This window comes from Plasmodium berghei (genome assembly GCF_900002375.2).
Source record: "Plasmodium berghei ANKA genome assembly, chromosome: 5".
Taxonomy (NCBI): Eukaryota; Apicomplexa; class Aconoidasida; order Haemosporida; family Plasmodiidae; genus Plasmodium; species Plasmodium berghei.
In genome coordinates this window covers 434,218-450,405 of record NC_036163.2, presented here as the reverse complement: position 1 = coordinate 450,405, position 16,188 = coordinate 434,218, and the positions used below count along the sequence as shown (strand labels likewise).

The 16,188-nt window shown below is 21.2% G+C and overlaps 4 protein-coding genes across 4 annotated transcripts; 2 read left to right on the top strand and 2 right to left on the bottom strand.

The window, feature by feature from the left end:
• Positions 1–912: 912 nt before the first annotated feature.
• PBANKA_0511100 (conserved Plasmodium protein, unknown function) lies at positions 913–4,359 on the top strand (the record flags this gene model as incomplete). The annotated part of the gene is made up of 1 exon (XM_034568354.1): positions 913–4,359. The coding sequence occupies one exon, from the start codon at positions 913–915 to the stop codon at positions 4,357–4,359; it is 3,447 nt and encodes a 1,148-aa protein (XP_034420352.1).
• Positions 4,360–4,814: 455 nt separating this feature from the next.
• Positions 4,815–5,678, bottom strand: PBANKA_0511000 (biotin--protein ligase 1; the record flags this gene model as incomplete). Its single annotated transcript, XM_034568353.1, has 1 exon — positions 4,815–5,678. The coding sequence occupies one exon, from the start codon at positions 5,676–5,678 to the stop codon at positions 4,815–4,817; it is 864 nt and encodes a 287-aa protein (XP_034420351.1).
• A 1,116-nt stretch (positions 5,679–6,794) lies between these two features.
• Positions 6,795–7,879, bottom strand: PBANKA_0510900 (40S ribosomal protein S2, putative; the record flags this gene model as incomplete). The annotated part of the gene is made up of 2 exons (XM_034568352.1): positions 6,795–7,523; positions 7,817–7,879. The coding sequence occupies 2 exons, from the start codon at positions 7,877–7,879 to the stop codon at positions 6,795–6,797; spliced, it is 792 nt and encodes a 263-aa protein (XP_034420350.1).
• A 3,493-nt stretch (positions 7,880–11,372) lies between these two features.
• Positions 11,373–15,704, top strand: PBANKA_0510800 (conserved Plasmodium protein, unknown function; the record flags this gene model as incomplete). The annotated part of the gene is made up of 1 exon (XM_034568351.1): positions 11,373–15,704. One exon carries the CDS (start codon positions 11,373–11,375, stop codon positions 15,702–15,704), a length of 4,332 nt encoding a protein of 1,443 aa, XP_034420349.1.
• Positions 15,705–16,188: the final 484 nt, after the last annotated feature.

The window sequence follows — 16,188 nt, the reverse complement described above, 5'->3', positions numbered from 1 at the left end:
TCCTATATTTACACACATATATATTTAATCAATATTTATGAATATTTTGCACGTGTGTATATTCTTTGTTCTTTTCTTTTAGATTTTTTTTCAGTATTGGTTATAAGGCTATATCTGATCATTACATAAATAAAACAATATTTATATAAAATTAAAAAAAAATAAATACTTAACAATTTTTGTGATAGAACAGCCATCTGTTGCCATTTTGCTTATGCAACCCTTTTTTCAATTTATAAAATATCGTTTAATTCTTTTTTCATTCATATTATATTATTTTACTTTTTTGTTTTTTATTTTATTATATATATATTTTTTAATAATAAATTTAATTAAACATATTTATTGTAGGAAGGCAAATATATAAAACCTACGAATATTTTTTGACACACATTTTTGTACTTAAAAAGAAGAAAATTAAAAAAAAAAATTTTGTAATATAAGGAATACGAGAAAAAAAAATGTATAATAATAAAACAAATATGCATACAACTACATATATGATTGATTACTATTCGTGCTATTCTATGATTTTTACCTGACTATTTAGTTATTTGTTCATTTTTTTTTTTTTCAAGTCTATATATGCATATGTTGTAAAGTAAGGCAATATTTTTCACAAAATTTACAAAGAAATACATACTGTTTTAATTTTAACAATATTGTAAATCGTACAAATAAAATACAGATTTTAATGTCAATTTTAGACTCACTTGCAAACTACATTGGGGGTATAAATAAAGTGATTTTTTTTTTTTTTAAATATATAAAAGAAAAAAAATAGAAACACAAAAAATTGTGCAAACACAAAGTGTAAGCAAAAATCGAAAGTAGCAAATACTAACTAAAAATCGAAAAAAAAAATAAAAAAAAAAGAGAAAAAACGGGAAAACTTGTGATGGTATTGTAAAAATGGAGATTCAAAAAATGAGCAATAAAATTAATGAAGACAGTGATAAAATAACAAAAACAAATATTAAAGAAAAATATTTAGGGCCTGATTATTGTAAAACTTATATTAATGCATGTAAAGAATACAATTCAAATGATTTTAACAATACTAACTTGAAAATATCGCAAAATGAAATAAATACTAAAATATATTTGACCAAAGAAATTGATAATGATAATTCTCTAAAAGAAACGATAAAATTATGTAATAACATATCTGAACAAAATAATAATAATAATATTGAAAACAGATACTTTTTTTCAGTAGACAGAAATAGAAATAGAAATTGTAATAGTGTTCATAATAAAAGTAGAAATAAAATAAAAGAAATAGATAAAGATACTTTATTTTTTATAAAAAATGATGAATATCGTAATAGTTTGAATGGAGAAAATAATTACTGTTGTGAAGAATTTAATATAGTTACACAAAAAATTTATGAAATAAATAATTTAAAAAATAATGAAAATGAAAATAAAAATAAGATAAATAATAACAAATTTAATGATACCAATCGAATTTACTTTTCGAATAAACTAGTAGACCAAATAGATAATACAATTATAAAAACAGACAATATTAGACAAAAAGTTCATGAAATATATATTTCACATTTTAAACATCCAGAAATGTATAACGTTACATCTGAAAATAATTATGGCGATTTATTGGATAACAGAAATTTATTCACAAGTTATTATACAGATTGGGATCTTGAATTAAGAAATACCTCAAAAATTGGTAAAATTGATAAAGTTGACAAAATAAAACACATGAATACTTTGTCTAATCTTGAAAGTCTAACAGATGTAAAAAATGATTCCATTACAGAATTATCTCTAAATATGAATAATAAAACTTTCCAGGATATTTCCAATTCTTTACAAAATACAAAGGAACACACATGTACATATACAAATATGGATGATTTTTCTGATCAAAATAATACACTTTATATATATGCATCTGATAAAATGAAATATGAACAATATAATAATAAGCAAAAAATTATAGAACCACATAACAGATGCAAGGATAAGTTGAGGAATCATATAGATAATAAAACAATACGTGTTGATGAATTATATAATGAACATTATGATATAAAGAACGAGAAAAAAGAAATTGCAAATATAAATAATAATGATTCTAACATAATAAAATACAAAGGCATACCATTATATTTACATGATGTACATACATTTAATGAAATATCCAAAATCAGACTTAATATGAATGAGGATTCTAAAAAAATGCAAAATATTATGAACAAGTCAGAAAATAATAATATTATTTATAACTCTAATAAATATACTGAAGAAACAAAAAATGGAATAAAATGTTTTAAAAATTATGATAGCTATTATGGTTGTTCTAATTTTATGAATCCTCAAAATAATACAGGAAATAAAGGAAAGAATGAAAATTACATAAATTGTAATAATAGTTATATTATGAAAGATAAAATAGATAAATTTTATGAAAAGGAAATTCGAAATTCAAAAAATTATAAATTTGGAATTATATCATCAATAAAATATCCTAAGAATCTAGATACTGAACAAAATTTAGGAACAAATAATTTAATAAATGAAAACAATCTATATAGTATGCAAAAAATATATTTAGGAAAATATATTGGAGAAAAACAAGAAAATAAAATTCCTGTGCATAATATAGTGCGGTTCAAAAAAGAATCAAATTCTGTTATATCCCCATCATCAAAAACTTGTGTAGGAATTCAAAATAATTTTCATTTTATACCTACCAATGATGTTGCATTATTTAAAGCTAACAATATGTCTTATTATAAAATAAAAAATAATTCGATAAAAAAAACCAAAAGCATAAATGATAAAACGGAAAGTATAAATATGATTAAAGCCGAGAATACAGATAATTATTTTAGTAGTCGATTAAAAGGGAAAATTAGTAAAATTGTGCATACAAATAAAACTAGTAGAAGTTATGCATATTCATCTAAAGATGAATCTAAATATAGTGGAATAAACCTATTAAAATGTTTTAAAATAAATTTTGAAAAAGGAAAGTGCTTGCACATTGGGAATAATATTAATGTTGTAAATAATGATAAGCAACAAGAATTTATTATTAAAAAAAGAGTGTATTCTAAAAGTGGAGAGCAAACAGAAGATAATAGAAACGGAAATAATAATAATCATAATAATAATAATAGTAGTAGTAGTAGTAGTAATAATAATATGAAAAGTAACTTGCTCGAATCAGTTGGAACTTTTTTCCACAATTTTAGAAATAATTCAAATTCACCATATAAAGAAACATATAAAAATACACATTTTAATTATGAACTATTTAAGAAGGATAAGACATTAAATGATAATTCAAGAATTGACAAACAAGGAAATAAAGATAAAATGATACGTGCAGAAACTAATGATAATAGCGGAAGTGGGGAAAAGAAGGTTATACAAAGCATAGAATATCTGAATATAAATAAAAGTCCAAAAAATAATGATGTAAACATATATAAAGAGATAAAGGAAAAAACTGAAAGCAGTTATATAAATAATAAAGAGGAACAATGTAAAAGTACAAAAGATAAATTAAAGCCAAATTTGTGTGAAAAAAATAATAATAATTTTTTAATTAATGAAAATAATTCAAAAAATTATAATATTAAAGAAAATTCTGAAAAAATTTTACTAACTATACAATGGAATGTAAAAAAAATATCATTGCTGTGTTCAAGCGAAAATAATTATGTCGTATCTCCAGAATTTAAAACTGAAACAATTATTAATGATTTTTTTATATTATTAAATATAAATAATAAATTAAATTTTTCTTATAATAATTATATTGATTTATTATTTTCTTATACTGGATTTTGTGATATAATATATTCAGTGACATGCGGTATTTACAAAAAAAAATATTGTTTTTACAACTATTCTACATTTCCTTGGTTTGGATATAATAATTGGGGGGTATTAAAAAATTGTATAAATAATGATTCTATTTCTATTAAAATTGACATTCATGAAATTATAAAAAAAAATAATAATGTTAAAGATATATATATAAATAATATTATTTCTTCATTTAAAGGGAAAGAAAATCCTGTCTATTTTAAAACTAATTTTAATGAAACAGGAAAACATATAATTAACAAAAATATCGATAAAAAATTAAATATTTTTGATCAAACTCATAAAGAAAATAAATTAGATTCTGAAGTAAATTCACATATATCTACTTTAAATAACAAAATAATATTAAACCCATCTTGTGACACTACTAATTATTATAACAGTTTATGTAGCAAATATATTCAGCCAAGTAATAAAAAAAACGCATGTACAAATAACAAACTAGCGAATATGGAGAAAAAAAATTCTCCTTTTTTACCATTATCAGATTATTAAATTGTAGAAATAATAATTTTGAAAAAAATAATATATATGAAGTTTTATTATTACACCATGGAAATTGTAACCAAAAATATTTATTATAATTTATAGTTCATTTTATTTGGCTATCTCCCAATTCGCTATATTTTTTTTTTTCATTTTTTCAATGCTATGTGAAATGTACATGCAAATGAATGTTATTAAATAAATTTATTTTTAAATATGGAATCATATGAAAGTCCAAAACGAATGTATGAATATTTTACTTTTTAAAAAAGGTTTAGTATGTTTATATACATTTTTTTTTATAAAAATGAATAAATTATTATCCTTATATTTAGTAAAATGATCTTAAGATGAAGAATATATAAATGTATATAAAATTGTGATATAGAGTATGCAAAAAAAAGGTACATAATATTTCTAATGTTGAAACAAACAATTAACACAAATATAATGCAAAATATAAATTAGGATTCTTTATACAAACTCAAATGTCCAGTATTTGCATAAATTATTTGATTATGATCATTTAGTAATATGATTGAACCATCATGTAATATGCCTTTTAAGTATCCAACAATTTGGTGATTGTCTTGATCTATTATAACTTTTTCTCCCTTATATAAAAGTCTAATAGTTATATATTCTAAGAAATATGAAAAATTTTCATCTCTCAATTTATTAATAGATATAAAAAAATGATTTATTAGTTTTTGAATAACTTGCTCTACTGAAGGTACTAAGCTAGAAGCATTAAAATCTTGTTCTAATTGTTTTTTTATTGATGTATAGTTATTTGATAAAATATTATTATTACCTGTTAAATTTACATTAATACCAATCCCAACAATTACACAAACATAATTTTTTTCTAAATCAGGAAATCCATTTAAATAACATAAATTTACAAGACATCCTGATATTTTTTTATAATCAACTAAAACATCATTTATCCATTTAATTTGTGTTAATAAATGAAAATCTTCTAAAGTTTTGCTTATGGCAACAGTACATGCTTGGGATAGGCAATTTATTTTTTCTATATGTTCAATTTTCCATAAATTTATAATTGAAACAAATACATTTCCATTTTCAGATACCCAAACTCTATCCATTTTGTTTTTTGTATCTCTTGTTCCAATACCATTTGTTTGAGAGTTACAACTAACTATTATCATGTTTTTGTCATTTTTTAATTCACCATTTTCTATAAACATCTTCATATTTCTTTTGCAATATAATTGTGTAGAATCCAATTCATCGAAATGCAAGTGCCGTGCATTAAATTTTTCATAAAATCGATCATATTGTATTGCATTTTCTTTCTCCATTTGTGTTATTCTTATAAATTAAAAAAAAAAAGTATTACAAATTTTATTTTTTTGAAGATACAGAAAGATAAAAAAAATATACATAAATTGATGCAATTAAAACTATATAAATATGTTTTATTTTTTTTTTTTAAATATACATACATTTTTTAAGCTTTAAAATTTGCCACTTTGTTAGTCACTTTTTTCTTTATTTGATAGGTTAGTTCTGTATGTATATGTGGTCACCATTTTCGCATATATCAAGAGGGTATTTATGGGCGCAAAAAACGAAGCATCCCTTTATAAAGCAACATCATTCTTTAATACACATGCAAATTTCGTATATTTCACCATTTCTTTTTATCGTGAATTTGTAAACATAAACAAATTCACGCAATTTATAAAAATTAACAATTTTAATATTAGTGTTGCACATTCAATTCAAATAAAAAAACTCTGAAATCAAACTTAGTTAAAAAAAAGTACTTGATAACATTAACAAGTCAGGTAAATTTATCGAATGCACAAAAAAAAACATAATGGTTCGCTATAAATAATAAATTTTACCTTACTTTGCAATATATTTATTTTTTTTTAACTAGCCATACATCACATACACACAATTATTGAACACGACGTGTTTAAGATACATATAGTAAAAAACTATACATTTTTATAATAAAATATCCATAACTTTTTCCCTTTCATATTTGTTTGTTTTTTTATATCTTTTATAAATAAATATTTACTATAATTTTAGTTTTATGATTAATTAAAAAAAAAAGTTTAATGATATGAAATAAAAAACGTCAATAAAAAGTTAGTGTAAATTATAGGGTATATAAAAAGGGACTTAAAAATATATAAAATACGCATTTTTTTGTAATTTTTAAGACCTGAGTATTTGTTACAAATGTGTGTTTTTATAACAATGTATGTCTAAACGTGTAATATGTACTCCTATATTTATTTTTTGTTTTATTATCATTTTTTTTCTTGATTGCTTTTATGTAATAATTCATATGATTTGTTTCGCAAAAATTGATATAATAAAAAATTGTTTGAAAGATATAAGATAATATACACATGCTCATAATATTTCAATGGTTAAATAAGAAAAAATGGCAATTTTTATTACCATTCATCAACAGTAATTGGATTTTTCCATTCTTCATTTGCATTGTCATTCCAATCATCTTTTTTATTCCAATCATCATATGGTGCTTCAGTGGCATATTGATTATCAGCTAAATGGGGAGCAGTAGGTGCAGCTTCTTCATTTGCTAAATTTTTTAATTCAAATTGTTCTGGATCTCTCCATAAAAACATATCAACCATAACATCCCATGCTTGGGATCTTGGTATGGATCCTTTTAAATATAAAACTTCTTGTGCTAATAACCAATACATCAATGCAATTGATTCTTTTCCTTTATTATTACAAGGAATTGCTATATCTACATGTTCTAGTGGGGAATCTGAATCACATAATGCTATAACTGGAATGTTTGCATATGCAGATTCTTTTACTGATTGAGCATCAGTTCTTGGGTCTGTTACAATTAATAATCTTGGCTCTATGAATTTTTGTATAATTTGGTTAGTTAACATACCAGGGGTCCATCTTCCGGCAATTGCTTGAGCACCTGTATATTGAGCAAATTTCAAAACAGCTCTACTACCAAATGGTCTTGCTGATACGACAACAACATCAGCGGGATTGCTTACTGCTACTATAACCCTTGCTGCTAATTGAAGTTTTTCGTATGTTTTTGCTAAATTTATTATATGTACACCATCTTTTGCTCTTGTATATACATATCTTTTCATTTTATTTTCTAAATTCTTAGTTCCAATGTGAACCTAACAAAGTGAAATGGATGGAAAAACCCAAACTCATGTGTGGATGCTTATATATACCAATACTATCATATAACATATGCATATCCATATGTGCGTATAATAGATATAACAAATCTTTGTCGTGCTTGCATATGCATTTTTTTATTTTTTTCGTTTATTTTTACGCATAGAAATGATTTTGTGGTGCACCAAAAAAAATAAAAAATAAAAATAACATAGTTATATATCTCTATAAATCACGATTGCTTTATATGTTGGCATTCTTTTGTTTACTTTGAAGTTTATAAACTTACTTTACAAATAAGCATTTTAGCAATGCTTTCTTCCTTAGGGGATTGTACCTTCTTATTACTCATTTTGAATATATTTTTTTAAAAGTATTTATATTATTATTAATAATGGAAATTAATTATTAAATATATATTTTGGCTATTCAAATAGTGTATGAACAATACCTATTATATATATTATTTATTTATATCTATTATTATATTAAAACGATTAGCACAATACTATTATAAATTAGCTTGTATCTTTCTATATAATGATAATTAATTTTTATACATGATCATAAATATATTATATATATATAATTATTTTCGTTTATCTAAAACATATATTTTTTGTGTTTATTTTTTTAAATCATACAAAAATTGTAAATCAAAAATTTATTGTTACATAGGCACTTGCATATATATTATTTATTACAAATATTTAATTATAGATTTTATTAAAAAAAGAACAGTGAAAAAATACAATAATAATATAATGTACATATATTTTTTTAATTATTATATTATATAATACGATAAAAAAAAAATGAGGGAAAAAGAAATATAAAGCGTTATAATATATGTTTAAGTGTATACATATTATAGGTATATATATGATATATGTATATCATATTATTTTTGTATAGAAAATTCATAAAAAACGGATTACCTTGGGGGGCACGATAAAAGTAGTGTTAAAATATATTTTAATGTATTATTAATAATATAATGGCATAAATAAAAAAAAATTAAGAAAACCCGTACCCCATTTTACATATATAGCTCTTATAAATATTTAAGAAATATTATAAAAAAACAGATTAAGAAAAAAAATTATAATAGTGGGTATATATACATATATAATAATAATGTATATATAATATGCATGATGTTATATGAATTTTTCCGTTATGCTTACATTTTCCCATTTAAATATTTATAAGGCTTATTATATTTTTCAATGGCAGGGGTGAATTGAGGGGTCCCTTACCTAATATTATATTTTATATACTGAAAAAATTGTATTGTTTTTGATTTAACCATTTTTTTCTGACTATTCATAATTTTTATCATTAATATTATTACTGTTCATAATTTTTATCATTAATATTATTGCTGTTCATACTTTTAAAATATTTCAAAATTATTCATGGTTTATATATAATATTTTTTCCAATTAAAATAAGATATATCATATTTTTTTATAAAACCCGTTATTCTTTATTAGTTATCTCATTTTCATAACACTTAATTTTTTTAAGATATATTTTTATAATATAAATTTGGAAGTTATTAAAAGCCTTTTATGCATAATAGCTTTAACCTTTAAAAATATTTTTTTGCTAAATGGTAATTTTTTGTATATTAAAAAATTATATATAATATGTGTATATGTATATTATACGCTTTTAATTACTGAAGTTATAATTTTAATTATGGACAAAAAAATACTTGTCTCTTTTTTTCTTTATTTTTTTTCATGCAATCATATTGGAAATATTTTTGCTAATAAATTTTATAATCATAATTATGTTTTTTTAAATAAAATGGGTTAAATATATTAGTTATTTAAGTATAAAGCCAATTAAAAATATATTTTCTAAGCAATAAACAGATATACAACAATGGTGTTATTATATATTATGTGAAAACTGTAATAATGCATGCTAAAAAAATATATCGTTAAATCTTATAAAATTCAATAAGGTTATATATATAATAGATATTTGTGTTTTTATACACTTAATATTCAAATTATTTTAAGGAAAACTATATTTATTTTCCTTTTTATTTGATTTACCACTTTACTATTTAATTTTTTATTACTTTTTTGGATGCCAATAATAAAATTATTATCTGAAATACATGCAGTATATTGTACTTGATGATATTTTTAATACTGTTTGATTAATATTGTTAAAAGGGTAAAAGTTTTCCAACTAATTAAAAAAATTATTATAAAATTTAGCTTCCCAACTTTCAGACACATACATGTATGTATATAATATATATATTTTTTTTCTTTAAATGCCAAACTGTTCGAAATATAAGAAAATAATTATATAATTCCTTTACTTTTTTTTATTAAACTTTTAACAAAAAAATAAATTTGAAAGTTTCATTTAAATACTAACATATGGCTTTCGTTTTTCCTCCATTTTTTGAATAAGTTAACAATTTAATTTTTCTCAAATTTTATGTTTTGACATATAATAAAATATTCTTTACAAAAAGAAAAGATTAAGTAAATCAAAGATTTATTCTTATTTATAAAATACTTAAGATGCCTCATTATTTATCAAAACAACAAAAAATGAAGTACATTTATTCGAAAAGTTTCCTTAGAAAGGTATATAATGCAAAACAAGGATGTTATTACCAAAGAAAGTGTGCATAATAAATATGCACATTTCCTTTTAATCCAGTTGTTATTTATTCTACATTTTTGTTTTTCCTGAATTTTCTTTATTATTCAATAATTTATTTAAAATTTTTTTTTGCAAAATCATGATTTTATTTTGTTAATGTTGTTAAGTTATGGCATTACATATTTTTCCCTGAAATGTAAAATGCCAGTTTTTTTCTATTACAACTATTTAATTTTGTTCTAAATAAAAGTTGTACTTTATGTGTTGCTACACTTTATATAGATATTCGAAAATTATTTTTTTGTTTATAAATTTGATTAAACACTGTTTTAAAAAGTAATTGTTATAATATTTATATATGATCTGTTTCATTTTGTAAAGAGTATATTATATATATGTACATATATACACAATAGAAAAAGGCTTAAAAATTTTATAAACATTTTCTAGCGACAACGTGTTCTATACAATTTTATTTTTATTCATTTATTTAAGTTTTCAACTTTGGAATTTATATAATTACCTTTATGTAACCGATTTAGTTTTTATTCTATTTTTTCAAAAAAAAAAAAAAAAACACACACATAATTTTATATATATTTATATTTGGCTTGCTATTTTATTTTTCTTTTAATTGTAGACCCTAAGGTATTTAGTCAATATTGTTTTACTAGATGAAAAAATAAAATCTAAATATTATACAAGTATATAATTTTTTAATAAAAATACATAGAATATTTTCAATGTAATTATTATTTTCTATATATATTATTTGTTCGTTTGGATTTAAGATTTTTCAATAAATTTAATACAATTTATTTTTTTTATATTTATTTTTATTCCGCTCATTTTTTTTTAGAAAAAATGCTTCCATGCCTCTCAAAAAAAAAAAAATATAAAACGAAAATCTGATTTCACTTAAATATTTTAGGAAACTAACGTAGAAACTATAAAACATTGTGAAAAATTTACACACAGAATTTATATTTGAAAAAATAAAAAAAAAATAATAATGGCAGAATATATGAGTAAGATATAGTGTGTATATACTTCAGAAAAAATAAACTAAATGATTATATTTGTCTTTTATATAGTGATATACTTAAGATTTAAACTGTAAGTTGTAGATTAATAATTAGAATAAAGAAAAATTAACGGAATATTTACGAAAACAAATATATATAATTGCATTACTATTTTTAGTAACCATGAATGAAATAAAAATAAAAAGTTCAATAAAATTGCAAAATAATGAATTGCATGATATTGTAGCAGTTGTAAATTTAAATGATGATGAAATTGTAAAAAAAATGGCATCAAAAAAAAAAGAATTAAATGATAATCTTGATTTTACAAACAATTTATGTTCGATTTTAAAAACAGACAATGAATTATTGGATGAACTTTCAAAAAATAAAAACTTTCGTTTAAAAATAAAAGGCAAAGTAAAAAAAAGAATTAATAATAATTTTTTAAAAGAATATTATGAAAAGGATGATATATTAAATAATAAGCCATTTGAACAAGATATAAATATTAACCCTGAATTTAAAAAATGTATTTCAAGAAATTTAAAAAATTTTAAAGGTGTCAAATTTTATGGAAAAATAAAAAAAGTCAACGATCGAACAAAACATTTTTTAAAACATTCTCAAAATTATATAATACAAGAAAGTCCTTATTTAAGAAAACAGACAAATTATAAATTAACTGAGGAATGTAACAAAATATTTTTAAGGAAAATAAATAATATATGCTCAAAAGTAGGAAACCAAATTAATAATTTATCATCTTTTATTCGCATAAAAAAAAAAACTATTCAAAAAAAAAAAAATATTAAAAAATGTAAAAAAAATAAATTAATAACTAATCTCAGAAAAATTAAAAAAGACAAAATAATGAGGAAAAAATGGAATAATAAAAAAAAAGTATATGAAAGAAAAGAAAGTAGTGTTTATAGTTTAAAGGAAGGAAAATCAATAAAAAATAAAAAACAAACAGAAAAATTAAGCAAAATAAATCAATCCCCATTAAGCATACGTTTAAATTATGAAAAAAATAAGTTATATTTTAATTGTTTATTTAAAAATATTAAAAATAAGGATAAAAAAGAAGTTTTAAATGATATAAGCATGTTAGATAAGAAAATAATAGGAAGTAAATCAGTTTGTGAAATAGAAGAATTTGTTAAAAATAATAAATATGTTATGAAAAAAAATATTAAAAATATATATAATAAGAAAAAAGACTCGAATGTGTATAGTTGTAATAACAGTATTTATTCTCGAAAAAATAATAATTATCAAAATAAAAGAAATTCATGTCATAAATATGAAGAAACGTTTATGAGTTTAAGTGAAAATAGTGAAAATAGTGAAAATAATATTATGTTTGAAAATGAAAGTATAGATAAGGATATAAATTTTGTATATCCATTACAAAATATTGAAGAAAATGAAAAAAAATACATAAAATATATTAATGTTATACGTACATATGGAAATAGAAAAAGAAGTTCATTATTGAATAATACAAATAAATTTGAAATAAAAAGAAATTCCAAAAAACTTTCAAACAAAACAAGTTTATATTTAGATAATAATGATTTTGAAAAACAAAAAAAATTAATGAAAAAAATGGTAAAAGATGAAAATCAAAACATGTCTATATTTTTAAAATTTTATCCTTTAATAAATAAAGAACAAATAAATACAAATAATATTTTATGTTATAATACAAACCAAGATATAGATATTAATAATATAGAGTTTTTAAAATATAATATAAAACGTGAAAGTTTAATATCTATTCATAGTGAATTTTCTCGAAATAAAAGTATAAATGAAATTGATGATGATTCTAAATATTATTCTAATTATAATTTTGAAAAAAAAAAAAAATTATCTTTTATGAATAAATCATATACTAATACCATCTTTAAAAATAATCCAAATAAAATAGAAAATTATAAAATTGAAAAAAAAACAAAAAGTTTATCAGTTGTAAATATATTAGATAAAAATAAACCAGAAAATAAAATATTTATAGAAAAAAATAAAATAAAACATAATTCTTTAAATTCTGATAAAAAGTTATTAACTTTAAATATGTCTAATATAATAGACAAAACAAAAGAAATCGATTTTATTAATTCAAAATTTTCAAATAACTTTTTAGGGAGTAGAAACCGAAGTGGTCCAACAATATCTAAGAGGAATGTTAGCATAAAAAATAAATATAATGACATTAAATTTGGCAAAAATAAAATGAATGAAAACGAACAGATGTTAATTGGTGATAATATTACCGAAATCAAAAGTATAAATGGAAACATGGATAATAACAACCCCTCTTTTAAAAACTTAAACATAAATAATAAGCCTAATTTGAATAACAAAAATGGTGAGGTAAAAAATGACGAAATAAAAAATGACGAAATAAAAAATGACGAAATAAAAAATGACGAAATAAAAAATGACGAAATAAAAAATGACGAAATAAAAAATGACGAAATAAAAAATGACGAAATAAAAGAAAGTGCTGAGAAAAAGGAACACAACTATAACAAACAAAATAATAATATAGAATTTTCTGAAAATAATAAAATGATAATAAAAGTTGTGCCTAAAGTTTGCAAATCAGCTTCTAAAGGTGTTGTAGTTAAAAATTTGGTGAAAAAATACGAATCTAAAAATGTTGTAAAACAAAATGTCAATGAATCGAAAAAAAAAGAAAAAGATGTAAATGATAACGATGCTACAATTGATGAAAAAGAGAAATCTGAACATAATGAAAATGATAAAAATAACGACAAATTTGAAAACTGCTTTAAAAAAATAAATTCAAAATCAAAGAAAAGCAAGCAAGTCGATATTCAACAAACAATAGAAATTAGCTTGAAAGATAATGACAATGAAAAAAGTGACGAAAATATAGTAGCAAAAAATAATATAAATAAAATGTTAGTGAAAAAAATGATGCCGAAAATACCAAGTATTAATAAATCTATGGTAAAAAAAAATGTGATTTTAAAAACGGGAAAAAAAGAAACATATGATACTGAAAAAGTCGATAAAGATTCTAAAAAAATTGAAGAAAATGATCCAGAATCTAATTCCAATAAAAATGTTAAAAATGTTGAATGTGAAGAAAAGACGAAATCAGAAATAAATGAAATGGTGTTGAACAAAACAAAATTAGAAACAGAGAAATGTGATGATAAACAAAAAGTAAAAATTCATAAAGAAATATGCTTAAAGAAAAATGCAAAAAATATACCATCTTTGAAGGATTTAAAAAAAGAAAAAGATAAAAACATCTTAATTAAGACAGATAATAATATTAATAATATAAATGAAAGGAAATTTATAGAAAAGGCTGTAAAAAAAAACATTGAAAAAATGTTAGAAAAAGAGGAAATCGAGAAAGATGAAGAATCTGGAAAAACATTGGATCCAACTGATTTATCTTTATTTAACAGATCTGAGACAATTTCTAAAATAATGAATCTAAAATTATTTTCTTCAGTTCAAGAAAACAATAAATCTGAGATAGTAAAAAATAGTCAAAATAATTGTAATCCTTTAAATCAAGAAAATCGAAATGACGCTATTAAAAGATCATTTACGTTCAAGTCCATTGAAAAAATGTCGATTGCAAATTCTGAGAAAGAAAAAGAAACTAGAGAGCCACATATAGATAAAGGTGCTAATACATCTTCGAATGATCAGGAGCAAAATACTTCTAAGGTACCATCAAAAATTGTGATTTCAAAAAAGTTGACATCTAAATTTTCATTAAAATCCAACAAAAATTGCATATTTAAAGGGAATGTAGAGGCAGTAGAAAAAGTTGAAAAAAATGTTGAGGAAATAGAACAGGTTGAAAAAAAGGTTGAGGCAGTAGAAAAAATTGAGGAAAAAAACGAAACCAACTATGCTGAACATAAAAAGAAAGATAATTGTGTAACTAAAAAATCGAATATACTGAAGGATCATTTAAAAGCTAAAATGGCGTGCCTTTCTAAAAGGAATGTTGAAAAGGCCCTTATAAAAAAAAACAATTTCATTAAAAAACTGAATACCATAAAAAACATATTACCATTAAAAGAATTACCGATTAAAAATGGAAATAATGTTGATACAAAAAATATGAACGAAAATATAAAAACTGATGAAAATAAAAATGGTGATATACAATTAGATCCAGACTCTATTGAAACTGACAATACATCTGTCTTAACATCATCTGGAAACTTAGACACCGCAGTTTGTCTTATTAACAATTCGACAAAACCCGTTAATTCAGTAAACACACACGAAGAGCAAATAAAAAATGAATCAAACAATGAAGATAAAAAAATAAACGAAAATATAAACCACGTACCATCAAAACCAATTATCAAAATAGTTCCCAAATTTCCTAAAAATGTAGTAAGTATCCCTATTAAAATAAACTTAACTAAAGATGTTGATTCTTTAAAAAAAATAGCAAAGACAAAACCACCAATGTTGAGCAAATATAAACCCAAAGCTGCTTAACATATAATGATGGAATAATTTATCATTTAAACGATAAGGAATATAATTAAGATCAATTGAAAATCACGATATTTTTATTATTTTTTAAATAACGAAAACAGTATTATATTAAAGGGGGGTATATGCATCCGATCCTTTGATATATACTAAAATAGTATATATAAACATGTATATAATAATATGCATTATTTCAGGAAAAACTATATATTTGTAATATAAATACATTTCGTTCTTTTTATTTTATTATATTATATTTGACTTTTTTAAGAATATTATAAATTTGTGTGTATAACGCTATTTATGTGCGCTTAATTTTGCCTTAATGCATTTGTTTTGGTGCTTGTTTTTGTAATTATTCTTTCTTAAATTAACTAAATTTTTAGCCGATTTGTAAAATTCTATAATTTAAGGATATATTGTCTTTGAGTTTCGATACGTTTTCATTGATAACGCCAAAATGAATAAGTTGTAGCTTTTTGATTTT